Below are 18,138 nucleotides of genomic sequence, written 5' to 3' on the forward strand. Positions count from 1 at the left end.
ACACACTAATTTGTCTCGAGAAAGATTTGAATGGGTTCCAATATGCTCTTCGTCTAAATTCTACAGGGTCTAGGGCCCAACATGACATCACTAGTCCTAAGTGTCGAGGTGACGTCATCCTTTGTCACTCCCTCCATATCATGTACCACATGGCTATGGATTCCACTATATCCAACGTCGTGTAATTCACATAAAATCACTTTGAAAAAGGAAACACTAGGATTTGTGTGTTTTTTGTCATTTACAACATGCCCATGTGACATGCTTGATTAGCAGCCCCACGAAGCTACATCCTCTCGGGAATTATATCCCAGGATCTCCCCCTTACACTCTATTCAAAACTTCTGGGGAGAAACCTCTAGGGAAACACCTCTAGGGTCCATCCGATGATGATAACTAACTCCAGTACCAATGGTCTAGAATGACGGGAGCTCACCCTTCATATGGGTCCACCTTGCCACGTTGTCCCAACGTCTGAATCTCGATGGGATTGGGTGTGCCTCCATTTAGAAATGCTAGGGTAAATCTATCAAGGTCCATTCAACGACCCAGGTTACCCCTCTATTTCGCCCTTGGGCATAACGCTCGTTTGCTTGGTCCATGCGACTCGACCCTCCTAGCTCCTCTGGGCCCTGACTCCCAACCCATGACATATGCAATGTATGAAAGGTCTGGGGCTATTCCCCACCCTCAAACTCAGTCACGTTGGTTCTATCCACATGGGCCATTTGTAGCTAAGTGCCCGGGTCCTACGAGTATTATGATTCAACCCCCCCTATGCATAATAGTTGAATCCAATGGTTTTTACAAAGGACTTAGTCCAAGTCTTGGCTACAGTGGTTCTAATAAGAATCTGAGGCCTAAATCTAGATTCAGCCTTATATATATATAGATATATGCTACCCTTCCTGAGTTGCATCAGCCATATAAATGCCAATCATGTAAATTATTAAAAACACAAAGATCATTTCAACATAAGGATTCTTCCCATCTTTCATAGTCATGTAAATAGGTTGATTCTAGGCTCACGCTGACACAGGGTCCACATAACTGCTATATTCAGGCAATTTGAGCTAATTTTAGGTTATTAAAGACAAAGAGAGCACATTTGTTGCATTCAAGCAAGCATACCAACTTCATGCATGTCTATAGGTACAATAATTTAATCACTAAATCCGACATAAACACTCAACCACCCATAAGTGCGATGCAATGAATATAAGGCATATTCCTCATAGTAAGCACACGACATAGGACCATTGATATTATACAATTTAAGCACACATGATTAACTCAAGTGCAAACGTCTACCCACCTCATGCGCCCAACAAATATACTATTGTAAGCTTAGAACACATATCGAGATCAAGAATATAACTATTTCTTTTTAGTCACACAAAACCACCATGTTTTTCCAAATCATGTAGGAACCATTCCACACACTCATAATGTCATATAAACAATTTAGTAAGCAAGGTTATGAGATCTATATGCATACAAAGTCATATGAACACTTGTCTTATAATGGAGAAACCTAGCAATAAAGATTTGGACTGTAACTCTCCACCCAATCTTTCTTGCCACTGTCACCCCCAAGCCAAATTTTAGAGCTTGAGGAAGGGTACTCAAAGGTGATTCTCACGCCTTCATCACCACTGGGAGTACAGGGGTTCTCCTATTCCCATCGAACAATCCAGTAAATAAGAACCCCCAATGCCTCCAAAGTTGTATGTGCTCCTCAAAGCTCTGCATTATCTCCAAGAAGGCTTTTACTTTCCCTTTATTTTGTGTATACTGTCAAGGGGATTTTTTCATCCTCCCTTCTATGCCAAGAGAGATGCTTCTGTCCTCCCCTCTTAGGGAGTTCTCTCTCTTTATTTTCTCGATCCCCTCCTTGTCTGCATGCGCCCCCCCACCCTTTTTTTCTTTGTGCTGGTCTCCCTTCTCCATCATTATGTTTGGTTGTTGGAGATCGTGGGCACATAATCCTACCAACGCAACCCACTCTTTCCTATTGCTTTTCTGTCCTCTTCTTGCTTGTGGACTTTTCCCAACAAGGTATGGGTTTTTCTTGATTTCTGAGCTAATTAATATATGATCAATCCCATTAAAAGCACACCAATTAACCCATGACTGATATTTAATAACCACATCCTGCCCCTTCCCAAGCAACCTCCTCCCAAAGCTCTGAAATCTGTGTCCCAAGCTCAACCTTTTATAGTTTATTACAACAATATTACAATTGTTTGTAAGAGGGGAATTTGCCCAAAGGGATGTCACAATATTCATCCTCCAATAGAGGTCAATTGTGACCAAATATTGTTTTTTCTTGCCCTTGGTGTGCTTAGGGACAGACATCCACTTTGCGATGTCCATTAAAATCTATGAGTCTAAAAGATGGCCCTATTCCACAACTACATTGCCCTAAACTCCCTTAACTCTTATTAAATTATTGTAGGGACCCGTTCTCAAAATAAAGAGCCGATGTCTCTGTCTTAGCACAAACTCGAGCACCTTCCATCCCACTTTGATTGTCACTTCAATGTTGACGATGCGTGCACCACCTAACCATCTTTCCAACCATGATCAAATAGACCAACAAACTAGAATGTGCTATGTGCCATGAGCGTTTTTTTATTATGAATCTTTTAGGCTCCTCAAAATGCAACCCTTGTTTTTTATGTAAACAAATTTTATACACAATTACACCCAAAAATAGGTAAATATTTCCAAAAAGTATTTTCCAATGTTAAATTTTGATTAGTTTATCGAGAAAATACAACATCTTTTTCATTGTTTTTAGTTGTGAAGATTAAGAAAGCGCATTAGTAGATTTGAATGAAAAAATGTTCATTTCTCTCTATTTTTAATTTACCAAAGGTTATATGAGAAGTAGACAAAAGAAAACATATAACCGAAATGATATGTTAAACAATATAAAAGATGTTAAAAAAAACTAAAAACATAATGATATGTTTTTGAATTTGAGATAAATGATATGTAAATCTTTTTTTTGGTTGAAATGAAAATGGTTTCCAATTGGAAACAACCTTGGCATATTGGAGTGATTCATTGCATCTCATATGTCATAGTACAAAATCACAAAACCTTTTATTATCTAAAATATCATAGGTTAGAAATTTTAATAAGATATATTTATACAAGTTTGAACATCTTAATGCAATGGAAAATCTAAAAAAAAGGAAATAATGCATTGCTCCAATCAACATGATCACTTAAGCCAATATATCAATACAATAAATAAATAAGCCAATATATCAATACAATAAATAAATAAATTATATGAACATTTATGACAATAGATTATCAACAAATAAATCTCCATGCTTTTTAAATAGATAGCATGGACCAATTAAGTGTGAAGCAATATATCAAAAAGTGTTCAGTGTAAAACAAAAAATAATTAGTCGAATCAATATATATTTAAAACATAATCATGATGATCAAATTTGTTAATTACAAGAACATATTAAAGAAACCCACAAACACATTTTGCTTTTTAAAAAGATATCATAGACCAATTAAGTGTGAAGAAACATATTAAAAAATGTTCAGTCTAAAGCAAAAAACAATTAGTGAAATCAATATATATTTAAAACATAACCATGACCATCAAATTTGTTAATTACAAGAACATATTAAAGAAACACACAAACACGTTTTTATTTAAAACTTATTATATGAAAAAACAATCTACCTACGATATTCTCACCAAAATTATACCAAACTATAGGTTATCACCAAAATCATACGAAACTATATGGAATTTGATTAACCCTTTAACTAAATTTTTTAATAATTAAATTATATTAGGATTGTAATTATGATATTTCTTTTAAATTTATAAATAATTATTATTAACTTAAATTATGTTTTTAACCTTGTTATCACTAAAATTGTACCAAACTATATAGAATTTGATTAACCCTTTAAAGAGCTTTTTTTAATAAGTAGATTATATTATGATTCTAATTAGAGTGTTTCTTTTAAATTTATAAATGATTATTATTCGCTTAAAATATGTTTTTAACCTAATATAACATTAAGAATTGATGTCAGCTTATATTTTCTTCATTATTAAATTATAAAATATTCTTTCAAATTTAAATAAGTATATATATTTTTTCCAAAACTTCAAACGGATAGATGCGCTGCAACTCACTAATCCAGTGGTTCTTTAAACGTAATAAATATCTGCACAATGATTTAATATATATAAAAGAGAGAAAGTGGATGAACAAAGTGAGGAGTATATTATAAACAATCTCATCATCAAATAGTGGAGATAGAAAGAGGACCAGAAGCACGATGCAGTGCATAGCAATGGTTGCATTGCCTGCTGCTGGAGGTAGTCCTTCAAAATGTCTATGCAGGCCAGTCCTGCAGCAAAAACCAAAAACACCTCTTAAATGGAGGATACTTTCCCCAAACTCTTACAATTTAAATACATATTTGCGTAAAAGAGGAAGGAAAAGAGCAATTTATATACCTGTCAAAGCTGCTGGTTCTGCTGTTTCCCTTGAAAAGCGCGAGGTTGCAGGCAACGACCCAGAACGACGGCTTATAGAAGGCCTGCTCGGCATTCAGGGCAGGGGACGCTCTGCTTCTCCCCAGCAATTGAAGGTTAAATTGAATTGATTTTTCTCTCCGCTACAATTCCTTTTTAGCTGTGGTTTTGGTGTCAGCCGTGTGGGTATCTTTATCTGGGCGAATTTGCAAGCTAACATGTTACAGTGGCGGTTTCTTCCACATTAATAATCCCCTTAACCCGAATAAAATGCTGTGCAGAAATCATTCATTCACAGCCAGCCATGGGTTAAATGAGAATAATTAACGCTTTCTGCTGAAAGTGGCACTTGTTTTTCTGGTTTTTCAAGTCCAAAGATACGCTAATTTTCAAAACAATTATTTTAATTTGTCACTTTGAAAGTGGCATCTGTTTTTGTGGGTATATAAGTCCAAAGAAAAGCTAATTTAAAATTCTTTTTATGATAATTTGTCTTTCGAGTTTATCTTGTTTTATTCTGATTGAGATAATGTGTAATCAAGTGCTGATTTGGCAAACAATTGCTTCCATAAACAGGAGGTTGAGCAAGCAATAACAGAACTTGAATCAGCGGGTGGTGTCTCGGACCCTGTAAGTATCTGTATAAGGATATTCGCTTATTGTTCTTTTCTTGCTCCCATTCCCGTCTTGACATGGCATTTGTCCATTACTGTCACGTTTCTTATCCTCTGATACTCTTTAGCCCCATTTGTCATCCGGTTCTTGTTTTCATACCGTTTACCATTTCCCATTCGTGGTAATGTTAACGGTTTATAGTAATTATCCAGTTAGATTAAGATTTATCTAGACCTATTTATCAGTTTATTAATTTAAGTGTCCTACAATGACTATAATCTAGGATTTTTGAAATTATCTTCCCAGTACACGGATATTTTCAGTTGTTAGTAACTGTCGAAGCGCAGCTGGATTGGTTGGCTTGAATTTGATTCTTTGTTTTAGTCAAGGTATATCTGAAACGTTGATCATGTTCAGATTCATTCCGTTATTTTGTGGCCTGCCATGTTCTCAGTGGTCCATTGTCAGAAGACATCCTCAGGTTCTGCTCTGGTACCTTCACAGTGCTCGATGATGGTTCTGGCTTCTCCTCTCACTCTATTGCGGATTAATGTTTAGCTTCTTTCTCAGGATCAACTTCCACTTTATTGTCTAAGATTTAACTCGTGCGTTTACTCCTTTGTACCTCTTTTTTTTTTAAACTTTATCTTCTGCATCTAGGAGCCTTTGAAACTCGCTCGTTACTACTATCGGTGGTTGTGCTTTCAAGCTCCATTGACCTGTTTTGGTCATTTGTGGACATTAGTATAATTTCTTTCCTTCTTTTGTTGGTTTTGCCAAAACTTGTACACATTGTGTATACTGCTTATCTTCCCCTTTGCTTTTTGACTATGACCATCCCCTTCTCACATGACCATGTTTCAAGTTACCAATGTTTCAATTTTTTTGACTGCGTCCATCATGTGCCATTAATTGTACAACAGGGTTGTCTCGGCAATTTCGGATCACATGCTATGGTTGCATATTAGTAATTACATCACCTGCTTAAGCTTTTGTAGTCAACCATGATTCAATTAATTGAGATAATAAGTTGTTCAGTTCCTTAAACAGATACATTAATCTTTCTAACAGACATGATGTTGTACCCACATGTAGACCAGTTCCTCTCTAATCGAAGGTCGTTGGCAGCTTCTTTTCACTACAAGGCCAGGCACTGCATCTCCCATCCAAGTAAGCTTAACTTTATGGTAAATTGACCTGCCAGAGAAGGCTACATTCACTGCTTAATTCAGCATTTTGTTTAAAATATGACTTTCACAATAGTTATCATGTGCATCAGCCTTTTGCATATTTGACTCCCTTCACTGACACAACTGCTTATTTAGTTTTTGACATAACTATTACTGCGGTTCTGCTTAAGATTCATGTGTTAGACTGCACTGCTTATAATCTACTGATCTCTGTTTCCACTGTTTTTGTTTACTCTTCCCTTTGTCATATTCACTAGCATAGATCCACCTTAACCCTGGCTTATTAATTACCGGGAAGAAGCAAATGAATTGCAGGTGCAAACCTTATGACGCTTAATAGATCTGGGGTTAAGATGGATTTATGCTTGTTTATGTGTGTGTTTATATATTTACATTGTCAACATTTTCTTATGCTGGCCTTTTCTTAGCATTACACATATGAAGACTGAAACCCTCACCAAATAATGAAGGTGCATCCAACCCAGGCTATGAGCAGCTCTCATTTCTTGGTGCAAATATCACTGAATATTTTTATACTAAGCCATTTCTTAAACGATATATATCCAAGCTCTTTGAATTTGTCAACATGATCTGCTCATTGGCATGCTATTGAGTTTTTGCATTAATAACATTGTAACAAGCCAACTAGTATGTACCTAACTTTTTTAAGGACTGTTGCAGCGAACATTTGTTGGAGTAGATGCATTTTCTGTCTTTCAGGAGATCCTTCTGAGGGATACAGATGAGCCTAGAGTATCCAATATTGTTAGATTTTCAGATGCAGTTGGTGAGCTTAAAGTAGAGGTAGGTAAATTTTTTCTATTGCTTTTATTACTCATGTCTCAATTACATTGTTAAAATTGCCCCTGTTGAACTTCACAGTCTTTCCCCAACCTTTAGAAAGAGCTTTCAAAAGAAATATATCTCTAAACTAGAGTTTGATGCTTTGATCATGGCAGAAAAAATAAAATAGAATTCTGTTGCCTTTTGCTGGCATTTTGATTTGTGTTGTTTCAAGTTTTAAATAAAAATTTTGCCATCCACGGTGTAAGACATTAGTTCTGATGTGGAAGGATACCAAGACAAAAAATAGATTCACAAGAGGAAATAGATTACAACCAAATTGTATTATTTCTCTACTTCGAGGGGGCAGCCTCCTAATACAACAATACTTAACATGCTTCCAGTTACATACAATGATATTTATATAAATGGAGTTAGGTAGTGGTAGGCACCATATGCATCCCCCGCCAATGACATGTGGAGAGGGAAAGGCTTATTACTTATGAAAGTGTCAAGGAGAAGAATGCAAGGTGCTAATAAGGGAGTAATCCAAATAGAAGAAAGTAGAGGAAGGTTACACAATATGTCCCACATGTGTACATTTTTAGAAGAAGATAATAAGGAAGGAAGGTGGGGAATTTATCTAATGGTTGGGGACAGAACAAGCTTCCCCCATTCAATCAAAGCTTCAACTTGCGGTTTTGTTGTTTGAGGTGCTCATCTTCCTAGGTCACGTCCATTGTGGGCAAGTTCCTCCACTTGAATGAGGTTCTTATGATTAGATTTCTGGTGCAGGTGGGGGGCTTTGTGATCGATGACTGCTTTTGGTTTGAGAATCAACTTACCTTTCTCATTTAACAGTGGAAGCTTTCTTTTTTGGAAGGCTATTGATTATCTTGTTTCATGCAACGGTCTCTTACATACGTGTCACACCAGCACTACTTCTTCTTTCTTTCTTTCTTTATGTTATTTTCAACATTTTCTAGGAGCTGCGCTTTCACTCCCACATTGTATTCAACTGATTGTACTCTTCTTCAGTCGCATTGACCTACTTTTGTGGTCATTTGTTGAATATTAATAAAATTGTCTTATCTTATCTGCATATGTGGTGGTGTGTTTCCTCAAACATAATATTTAAGATCCAACTTCTGTTTACCTTTTTACTTGAGTGTTGACTATTTGTAAGGTTAAAGACATAAATAAATCCACTCACCTGCTGCATATTACCTTTGATTCCATTGTTGTTCAACATCTTGCTTCATCTTATTTTGTGCTACTTGGGACTCGTCCTTGAGTAAATTGAGTGTTAAGTGTGTTGAAAGTGGTCCTCCATTGCGTGTATCTCTCTTGCGACTTGCAGATTACTCCCAATATCAGGTGGTGGATATCCATAGAGGGCCTCAAAATTGTCATTTTTGTTGATGTGGGATATGTGGTATCATACTATTATCTGGCCAATGAGATCCACTACAACTGTTTATTTGATGCAAATCAACAAAGATATCATTCAAGGCATTTGTTGACAATTTTTGTTTGAGGGTGATATGGAAAGCTTATAGCCAGTGTGGTTCCTTGGAGTCTGAAGAGTTCTTGCTAGGGGTTGCCTATGAAATTGGGATCTCGGTTTTGCTCATGATCACTTTCAAGAGTCAATTGAATCAATGTACTTAACAAATCCTTTGCTACTTGCCAGGCTCGAAAGTTGAACTGGCTGCTGCAGAATTATTTGGTGAGTCTGTCAACTACTAGTAGTATTGCATACTTACCTTTGTGTTTAGGAAGGCTTGCAATGAAACTCATGGAGATCCATTTGGAACCTGTGACCTCCTGGACTATGGAGGAGAAATAAGAGGTCTCACATCTACCTATAACTACTTATTATAACCTTTGAGGTTGCTTCTCTTAGTTTCTTTAACACACTGTATTACAATATTTTCATTGATAACTATGTGACTTTCATGTCGTAATCTTCTCTAATTTGTGAGTTCTTTCTATCTATGGAAGAATTTTGCCAGCTGCATCATTGAACAATTGTATTTTGAATGCTTGAGTTAGGATACTCCTCCTTTGACTAACCTTTTTTGTATCTTAAAGTCTATTTCTCTCAGTTAAAGCATACTAGAAAAATAAGCATACTTGCAAATGTTGAAACTCAAGAAGGATTGAACTAGAATACTACAATCATTAACACAAGAGCTTTAATTTAGAACGCTACAATCATTTTGCTAACAGTTGGGTGGATGCTTGACCTTGATTAGATTGCTAGCATGGTATCCTTATCAAGGGGGTTGCTACCCTAATTGACGTGATGACTAACCTATTGGGTGCACACAATGGGGGAGTCAATTGCTCTATTAGGAGAGGTCCCTACCAAGGAAGAGGAGCACTAGGCACTTGGAGGAGGCCACTTGTCCCTAAGAGCATGGGATCATGTGGAGAGGTCCCTACCAAGGAAGAGGAGCACTAGGCACTTGGAGGAGGCCACTTGTCCCTAAGAGCATGGGATCATGTGGCGTAGACCTTGGAGGTTAGACACTTGAGGATGCTTGGGTTGAGTAGCATACTTCTTGGAGGTTGGTTATGGAGCAGTACACATATGTTGAGGAGGAGGTTTGGAGCATGGTAATAACATTGGCACATGTGGAGAAGCATTGGGTACTATTGTTGACCCAGGTGGGTAACCCCTAGGAGAAAACTTTGCTTCTACTTATACGGCTTGTTGTCGCGCGGATCGGCACGACAACGCTCAGACCGGGGGCTGTCACTTTGATCCCCGGTCCCTCCGTTTAAGCTAGTCTCCCACGGCTAAGGGGGGTAGACCCTGTGAAATGATGAAGGCCAACTGCCAAACAGTTGGGCTGGGAGACGAGATGCACTAGGATGATTCTATTGACTTGATAGACCAGTGCCTTATGATATTGGGCTTAAATGATTACTTGCAAAGTTGCAGGACGATAAAGGAAAATGGACCATAAACAACAATCATTTATCTTTAGATAACGATGACAACGCTTTAAATATCCAGTAAAACACAAAGTTCATCAAATAACGATATCCAGCAAACTAAGAGAAATAAATTGCTTTGCATAACAGTGAAACCAGATATCTATTTTGTATTCAGATCCCAGCATGAAAGATATATAATGATAAACAACTGAAGGCGGTAGAAGTGATTCTCCACAAAAGAAATTTTTTATGCTTTTCAATTTTTTTTTTTTTTTTTTTAAACAAAATCTAAAAAATAAAAATAAAAAAGGGAAAATCTAAGAAAATAAATCTAAAACTAAACTATTTTTTATATATGTATATATATATTTTTTATTTTTAAACCATAGTAAAACAATTTAAAAAAAAAAAAAAAAAAATCTAAAACATTAAATTTAAAATAAAAATATAAACCAAAATTTGACTAGATTTAAATCTAAGAACTAAACATTAAAAAACTATTTTAAATATAGACAAAACTAAAATCTAAAATGAAAACAAAAAAAATACTAACTCTAAACTATTGCTAAACTACGCTTAACCCTTTTTTTTTTTTTGATTTATTTTATTTAAACTACAATTTTTAAAATCTAAATGAACTAAAGTCGAAACTATATTTGTAAATCAAAGCCCTAATCTAATGCAGTAAAATGTAAACGACTGTGACGCAAATTTTTCAATGTCGTGATCAGAAATGCGACAAAATCGTAACCTCCAAAGACACGATGACTAAGGGCGTAAAAAACGACTGATGCACAGACGGCGGCAATAGAAATTGACTTGAAGATTCAACGCAGACGTGTGAAGAACTTACCTGGAGTATGCAGAATAAATTCGACTTGAGATCTGACCCTCTTACTGTAACTGTCGGCGGCTGGATTGAATCGTGATAGTTGCAAGGCTCGATAACTGGTTTGACAGCGCACACAGCAACAGCTTGCGATTTGCTACGTTCTCTGGAACTCCCACGCAGGAAAATACACACTAATATTTTCACTTGAAACGCTGTTTAATTTCTTTGGCCTGGATGTGTTTTGTTTACCCACGATGTCCCCTTCGAAACTCTTCTTTCCACGCGCGGGTGCCTGTAAGCCGACGCTTGATGGAACAGCGGGAAATGGTGAGGGAGTGCAGGCTTCCTAAGAGAAAATGCGCAGATGGGTGCGCAGCTCAGAACCACAATTTTGTGATTGCGGGATTTTGGATACACGGAGGTATTACACAGTGAAGGGCGTAGTTTAACGTATTGCAGTAAACAGATTTTCTTGTGGTAAGTATGCGTGGGTGCAGGTAAAAATGCGAGTGGCTTGGCAGGACGATAAAGCTCAATGCCGTATGCAAGAATTATGAAGGTCACTGCAACCTGCAATGTGCAAGAAAAACCCAGATAAAAAAAACTGCATATAAGGCAAAACTTGAAACCCTAATAAGAACCTTGATGAATCCTTGGAATTTCTCAGAAAAACCTGCAAATCGAAATAGAAAATCGATACAAGAAGAATGTGTGCAGAACCAAAGATTGAAACTTCCGAGATCAGTTAAACAAAATTGCAGATTTTGGCCCCCTTTTAGCCAAATTTAACAATAACAGCAGTAATATTTTCAATATATCAGAAATTTGAACTTTACTGTGAACATAAAGAAAATCTCTCAATGTAAAACACGCAATAAAGTTTAAAAGATTAACCCAGGGCACAAACAGCTGGGCTCTGCACAGAAAAGCCTGTGGGAGTCGGCTGGTTCAGCCCAGAACTTCCCCAAACGCCCACAAATACCTTTCACCTAAATATTTCCTGCACACCTTCAACAAACATCAGTAAAGAGGGCAAGAAATGCTGCTAGATTTCAAGAAATAATGGAGATACCTGCCATTATTCCAGAAACCCTACAACATTCAAACCCTAGCACGTGAGCAAGCTACCTGTACTCACAATACTCTGAAAACCAGCTATTTTTAACTGCTGAAAACTGAAATATGCAGAAAAAAAACGAAAACCTCACAGCGATTCCAGAGAGTAACACTAGCCAGTTTTGAACCCCAAAGTCTTTTTATTAACCAGAAAATCAGATTACAAGAGAGCTTTTTCAGTACAAACTCACAGATCAGATCAACCTGTAAAATGACCCCCTAAGACCCTATATAAAGGAAATGATCCCAACGGCTAGTTTTGAGTGATCCATGTTGAAGCGATCTCGACCGTCGATGAGGGTTAAGACATCTCTTAATCTCATCCGTCGATTTTATTATTAAAAAAAATATTTGCATGCATTCACAAAAATATTATTATTTTATTGCTTAGGGTTTTTGCTTTATGTTTTTTAATTTTTAATTTTTTTAATTTTTAATTCATTTTAAGATGGATCATCAAACTAAGCCGTTGGAAACATCACCTAGGACCTAGGACCTAGGACTCATGAGGGGATTTACAACATTTTCAACTCTCAAGACACATTTCATCATGATTTTTACAATTTACATCTCAAAGGGATGAACCCACTTAATACAGACCCTCATAGAACACCCAGTTCTGCGACACAACTATAATCTAGCAGATTAACATATAAGATTCTCCTAAAGTTTTGATGACGAAATCCATCCCGGCTTTGGGGTCAGGTTTGAAGGAAAACTCTGTCGATCGTAGATCGGTGAGACGAAAAACCTCCCGGGACGCAGATCATCATTAGAAAGTTAGGTCCACCTAGGCAACTTTACACACATGACTCTGATCTGCTTAGATTATTTACAACTTATACATGCAGACTGGGTTTACAACAAAAATGATCAAGCTGTCGATGACTGTAGGCTGGCACGGACATGTCGCTCAGGAGCTACCCCTCTCTGCCAACAGAAAGGAGGTGTACTGCATGGGCAGTTGACCAATAGTGGTCAACACGGCTTGCTAACCAACAACCCTATCATGATCCACAAATAGCTTTATCTCAGAGCTCTCCAGACTTGCTTTGATCAATGCCTTTGAAATCTAGCTTACTTCTTGAAGGAAGGTGTGTCATCTATCATAAGGTACTTTAACCATTTCTATTATCACATGCTTTCATTTAATGCTAAGGAAATTCTAGTATGGATCATCATTTGAGTTGGATGATTGATTGCTCTTGCTTGTATTTTGGTTCCCACACTTCACCTTGGTGGTTATTCGTTGCTCCTAGTCTAGCGTGACCTTCCTTGAGGCCCTTCTTTTCGCTTTCTAGGAGGGGCATGAATAGGAGGCACTCATTGAAATAATGTGTCCATAATAGTCCATACTACCACTTTTCGCTTGTCTCTTAATATCCACCTCCATTCTTTGGGTTGATTGTAATTTGTCATTGGTTTTATTTCCCATTTATCGTCATCTTTAAGCACAAGTCCAAAAACTTTTCCCTTAAGAGGTTGATGCAACTAAAAGAAAGTTAAAAGCCTATATTATCCATAATGTACGAAAATGATAAAAGGAAAAAGATTGTTGGAAATACTGAGAGGGGGGGTGAATTAGTATTTCTTTTTCCCACTATTGTTTTACCAGTTAAAACATATATATTCAGAACACAAGATGAACAGCAAGAATAAATGCTTTTATTAATATAAAGTGTGCAGTAAAATAGATACAATATATAGATGGTTGCAATCAGTTGCCAAGCTCCAACTTGGACTTTGGTGAGGCTCCAACCTCCAGAGCACCAACTCTATTTTGCCAAGACACCAATCTTGGACTTAGGAGCACAAACTCTCAAGGACTTCAATCCTTCCTACTTCTGAGGCTTCAACCCCAAGGACTCCAATCCTACTTACTTCTAAGGCACCAACCCAAGGACTCCAATCCTTCTTGCTCTTGAGGCACCGGCCCCAAGGACTCCAATCCTATCTTGTCAAGGGACTGTTTGATGGTAATCATTTGCTCTCAGAACTCTTCTCTGCTGAGTTCTGTTTATTTACAGCTTCACTGTAGTCTCCAGGCTACAGTATCAATGACAACCAGTCTTCTTAAGAATGAGTCTTTACAACTCTGCACACTGCCCACACATAGTCTCCAATAGCCATTTTTCTCTCTGATAATGTCTTCACACAGCTTTAGTCAATCTTCTGTTAGCTGCACTAAACTCTGTATAAAGAATAATTTTCTATTCAAGCTTATGTTCTCATTGTCACAGTGAATGCTTCAGCATGACTGTTTTTCTACTGGCTGTTTCTCCCCTTCGACTGCCTACTATTCTATTGGTCCTTCATCCCTCTTTATGTTCTGCTGCACCCTGTTTCTGTTCTGTTGGATCCTCACATGGCCTCTATTTCCTCCAGCATATTTCAGCAGCTGTAACGGCCTTCACAACGTATTTCAACAACTTTCAGCGGCTGCAGTAACAGCAACAATCACAACAACTACAGCAACAGCAGCAACAACAGTAATAGCAACAGCAGCTACAACAACAACAGCAACAACAGCAACAGCAACAACAGCTACAACAATAGCAACAACAGCTACAGCAACAGCAACAGCAGCTACAACAACAACAGCAGCAACAACAGCAGCAACAACAGCAACAACAACAGCAGCTACAACAACAGCAACAGCAGCTACAGCAATAGCAACAACAGCTACAACAACAACAACAACAGCTATAGCAACACCAACAGCAGCTACAACAACAACAACACCAACAGCAGCTACAGCAGCAGCAACAACAGCTATAGCAACACCAACAGCAGCTACAGCAACAGCAGCTACAACAACACCAACAGCAGCTACAGCAACAGCAGCAGCAGCAGCAACAGCAGCAACAGCAGCAACAGCAACAGCAACAACAGTTACAGCAACAGCAGCAGCAGCAGCAACAGTAATAGCAACAGCAGCTACAGCAACAGCAGCAGTAGCAACAGCAACAACAGCAGCAACAACAACACCAATAGCAGCTACAGCAACAGCAACAGCAGCTACAGCAACAGCAACAGCAGCTACAACAACACCAACAGCAGTTACAGCAACAGCAACAGCAGCTACAGCAACAACAACAGCAGCTACAGCAACAGCAACAACAGCTACAACAACACCAACAGCAGCTACAGCAATACCAACAACAGCTATAGCAACAGCAGCAGCAGCAGCAACAACAATAGCAGCTACAGCAACAGCAACAGCAGCAACAACAGCAGCAGCAGCAACAGCAATAGCAGCTACAACAACACCAACAACAGCTACAACAACTTCATACAAAGCTTAACCACCTCTGCTGCGTCTGCTAGCATACATTCTGGTTCTTTGCCACAACCACAATAGCTCCAACAACCACAGCTCTCTGTTTTTACTGTTTTATAAATTCTCATACCTTTGTCCATTCGTTTCCGCTTACTCAATGGCTCTTTGGCTTCCTCTTCGCTCGCTTGAGCTTCGGCTTCCTCAACACTCGCTTGACCTTCCGGCTTCCCTCCTCCATTCGCTTTATCTTCCTCATGATTACCTTCGATTGATGTGTTGTCACAAAAATAGAATGTCGTCATGAAGGTGTTTCAGCAATGCCGAAATATAATTTCGTCACGGAGGTGTTTCAGCAACGTCGAAATATAATTTCGTCACGGAGGTGTTTCAGCAACGCCGAAACTGGTGTTTCAACAACAGAGAAATTGATGTTTCAGCAACTTTTCTCCAACTTTTTCAACAGTGTTCAACATCTGTTAAAGCATGCATACATGGGTTTTACAAGCCTGATAATGTAGTCTAAGTCTTCCGCCTCCGATAGCTCTGTTTGTGTTACATGCATTTACAAGTCTTTGCCGCCATATGCATGTTTATGCCGTGGATAGTGTTACAGCATTCTGTGTTCTCCACTTGGCTCCTCTTGTCTCCTCTTGTGTGCTCCTCTTGTCTCCATTGCTCCTCTGATGGCTCCTGATGACTCTGATATGCCTCCTTGCTTTATGGTTCCTCCTGCAGCTCCTCTTAGTCCAATGTGGCTTCTCTGGCTTGGCAGTGTCTTTCAAAGACCTCCTTGCATATATGAATGCCTCTCTTGCTCTGATATCCTGTAATATGCTTTGATATGCCTCCTTAGGTAACTCCTCTTTGCTTATGGCTTGGCTATCCTAATGGGCTTGCTCCTGTCTCTTCATGAATCTGCTCTGCATCCCCTTGGCTTCATGTCATCCTCTAGTATCCAGAATATTGCCATATTGACATCAATGACAACCTAGGTCAACAATCTCCCCCTTTGTTATTGATGGCAATATTCTTCTTCTCTCCCCCTTTGACATCAATGGCAAAGGAGTGCTCTGGGACTCCCCCTATAAAACTGCTTCTGTTCTTCCTGAATGGTAGATCTTCATGGGTCTGTGACTCCCCCTGTCATAGTGCTCTTCTTCGTTTTACTCAAGATAGAGGGATTGATATTTTATCATCAATTTGCACATTATTCCCTCTTCATGTCTCAGAATTGCTTTATCATGGCTTCAACAATACTTAAGGATGCTCTACTTTAATGCTTTCATTTAGATTGCAAACGGTCATACACCAAGTGTCCAAGTCCAGGCTTTTTATACTTCAATCCATATTGCTGTCTCCACAGGTAACATTGAGAAATCTTCATAGTCCAAATCAAGAGAAACTGCCATTGAGATTGTCTTTCTTGCTGTCTTTCTTCAGATTTGAGTTCATTTGTGTCTCTGTGCTTCTTCTTAACTCACTGCCATCCTTTCCTTGTGTTCTTGTACATATCTCTGTAGATTCAGATATCCAATCTGTGATTGTCCTTTAAATTTGTTCTGCTGATTTGCATCTTCATGCAATGCTTCAGTTTTGTTATATGCTCCCGGCTGCTCTTACCTCAAACTCTATTCCAGATGTATCTGTTTGTTTGAAGACTGCCTCTATTAGTGTCTAGAGTTTCTCTGTTCTCATATTAAAATTCCCGAGTCAATACATTCAGCGTTTGTAATATCAACACCATAATTATTTGCCCTATTACAGAATCATGTTCTTCAATGGAGTATTCCTGAGAAATGATCTTTATCAAGGAATGACTGTTAATATAGTTCAGCAAGGATTTCATAGGGACCCTTCCACTAATAGCTTTAGCAATAATGATCAAGAATCACAGGCTCCCCCTAACTGTATGCATCATCTCCTTTTGGCAGAGTCTTCTTATAAGATGCTTAGATTGTCAAAATTTAGGCCAATGACATATGCTGTTGGCTGGAGAGCTCAAGGGACTTTCAGATAGTATTTCCTTCCTTCTCCATACTTGTGTAACTTTCTTCTTTTGCATGGTTCTAGCTTGTGTAAGAGCCCATGGTAAGTTACAATCATGTGCCATATGACCAATGTTATGACACTTGAAGCATTCTACATTGTTCATGAATAAGAATTCATGATTTCTTCCTGCAAAATTCTTTCTTGTAGATTGTTGGGGACTATAATATCTATCTCTATAGAGTGGTTGGGCACCATAACATTTATCTTTATGATATGCTTTACAGTCTTTTGCCATGTGACCAAAGTTTGTACAAGAATAACAATAACCAAAAAATGAACTTTGGTACCTGGGAGATGGGGATTTCCTTGATGTACTTCTGAAGCCTTTCTGCCTTGATATCCTTTGATGATAACCATTTCTTCTTGCATCTTTGTCATCATCTACATTTCTTCTTGGAGCTGGTTTTCTCCTTAGAAGAGGATTTGTTCTATTGCAGCTTTGATTTTTCTCCTTGCCTTTGCTGGAGCTGGGAGCATCATCATTTCTTTCTAGCTTCTTCACATCTCTTTTGTTTGAAGCATTTTCATTCTTGTTTGAGGATTCACCTACATATCCAAGACCTGATTTATCAGATGGACATCTGTGATAGCTGAGCATGTCATCCAAGGCTTGAGAGCTCTTCAAGGTTTTGTTCATCCTTTCAACTTTTGTTCTGAGGAAGATAATCTCTTCTTCCAATATTTCACACTCATTATTCTTCTTAGCAAGTTTTTCCTCAGTTTCTTCCTTGATACGAGTAGCTTCATCTGCTTCTATTTTAAGGGAGATGATATCTGACTTTACTTTGAAGATTTCTTC

General features: G+C 38.1%; 1 protein-coding gene across 2 annotated transcripts in view; it reads left to right on the forward strand.

Annotated features, from left to right (window-relative positions):
* The first annotated feature begins 4,236 nt into the window (after positions 1 to 4,236).
* LOC149234834 (Plastid-lipid associated protein PAP / fibrillin family protein) overlaps positions 4,237 to 18,138 on the forward strand; it is a 197,822-nt gene continuing 183,920 nt past the window's right edge. The window contains exons 1-4 of one of the 2 annotated variants that reach the window (XM_089461248.1): positions 4,237 to 4,644; positions 5,105 to 5,158; positions 6,239 to 6,313; positions 7,015 to 7,137. In XM_089461248.1, coding sequence (XP_089317374.1) covers positions 4,330 to 4,644; positions 5,105 to 5,158; positions 6,239 to 6,313; positions 7,015 to 7,137 — 567 coding nt within the window. In that variant the 5' untranslated portion in view covers positions 4,237 to 4,329. The remainder of the gene's footprint in view (positions 4,645 to 5,104; positions 5,159 to 6,238; positions 6,314 to 7,014; positions 7,138 to 18,138) is intronic. The other variant, XM_089461249.1, reaches the window with a different exon arrangement.

Source organism: Pinus tabuliformis, chromosome 8 (genome assembly GCF_031772625.1).
Source record: "Pinus tabuliformis cultivar Carrire ecotype Pingquan chromosome 8, CPIR1, whole genome shotgun sequence".
NCBI lineage: Eukaryota > Viridiplantae > Streptophyta > Pinopsida > Pinales > Pinaceae > Pinus > Pinus tabuliformis.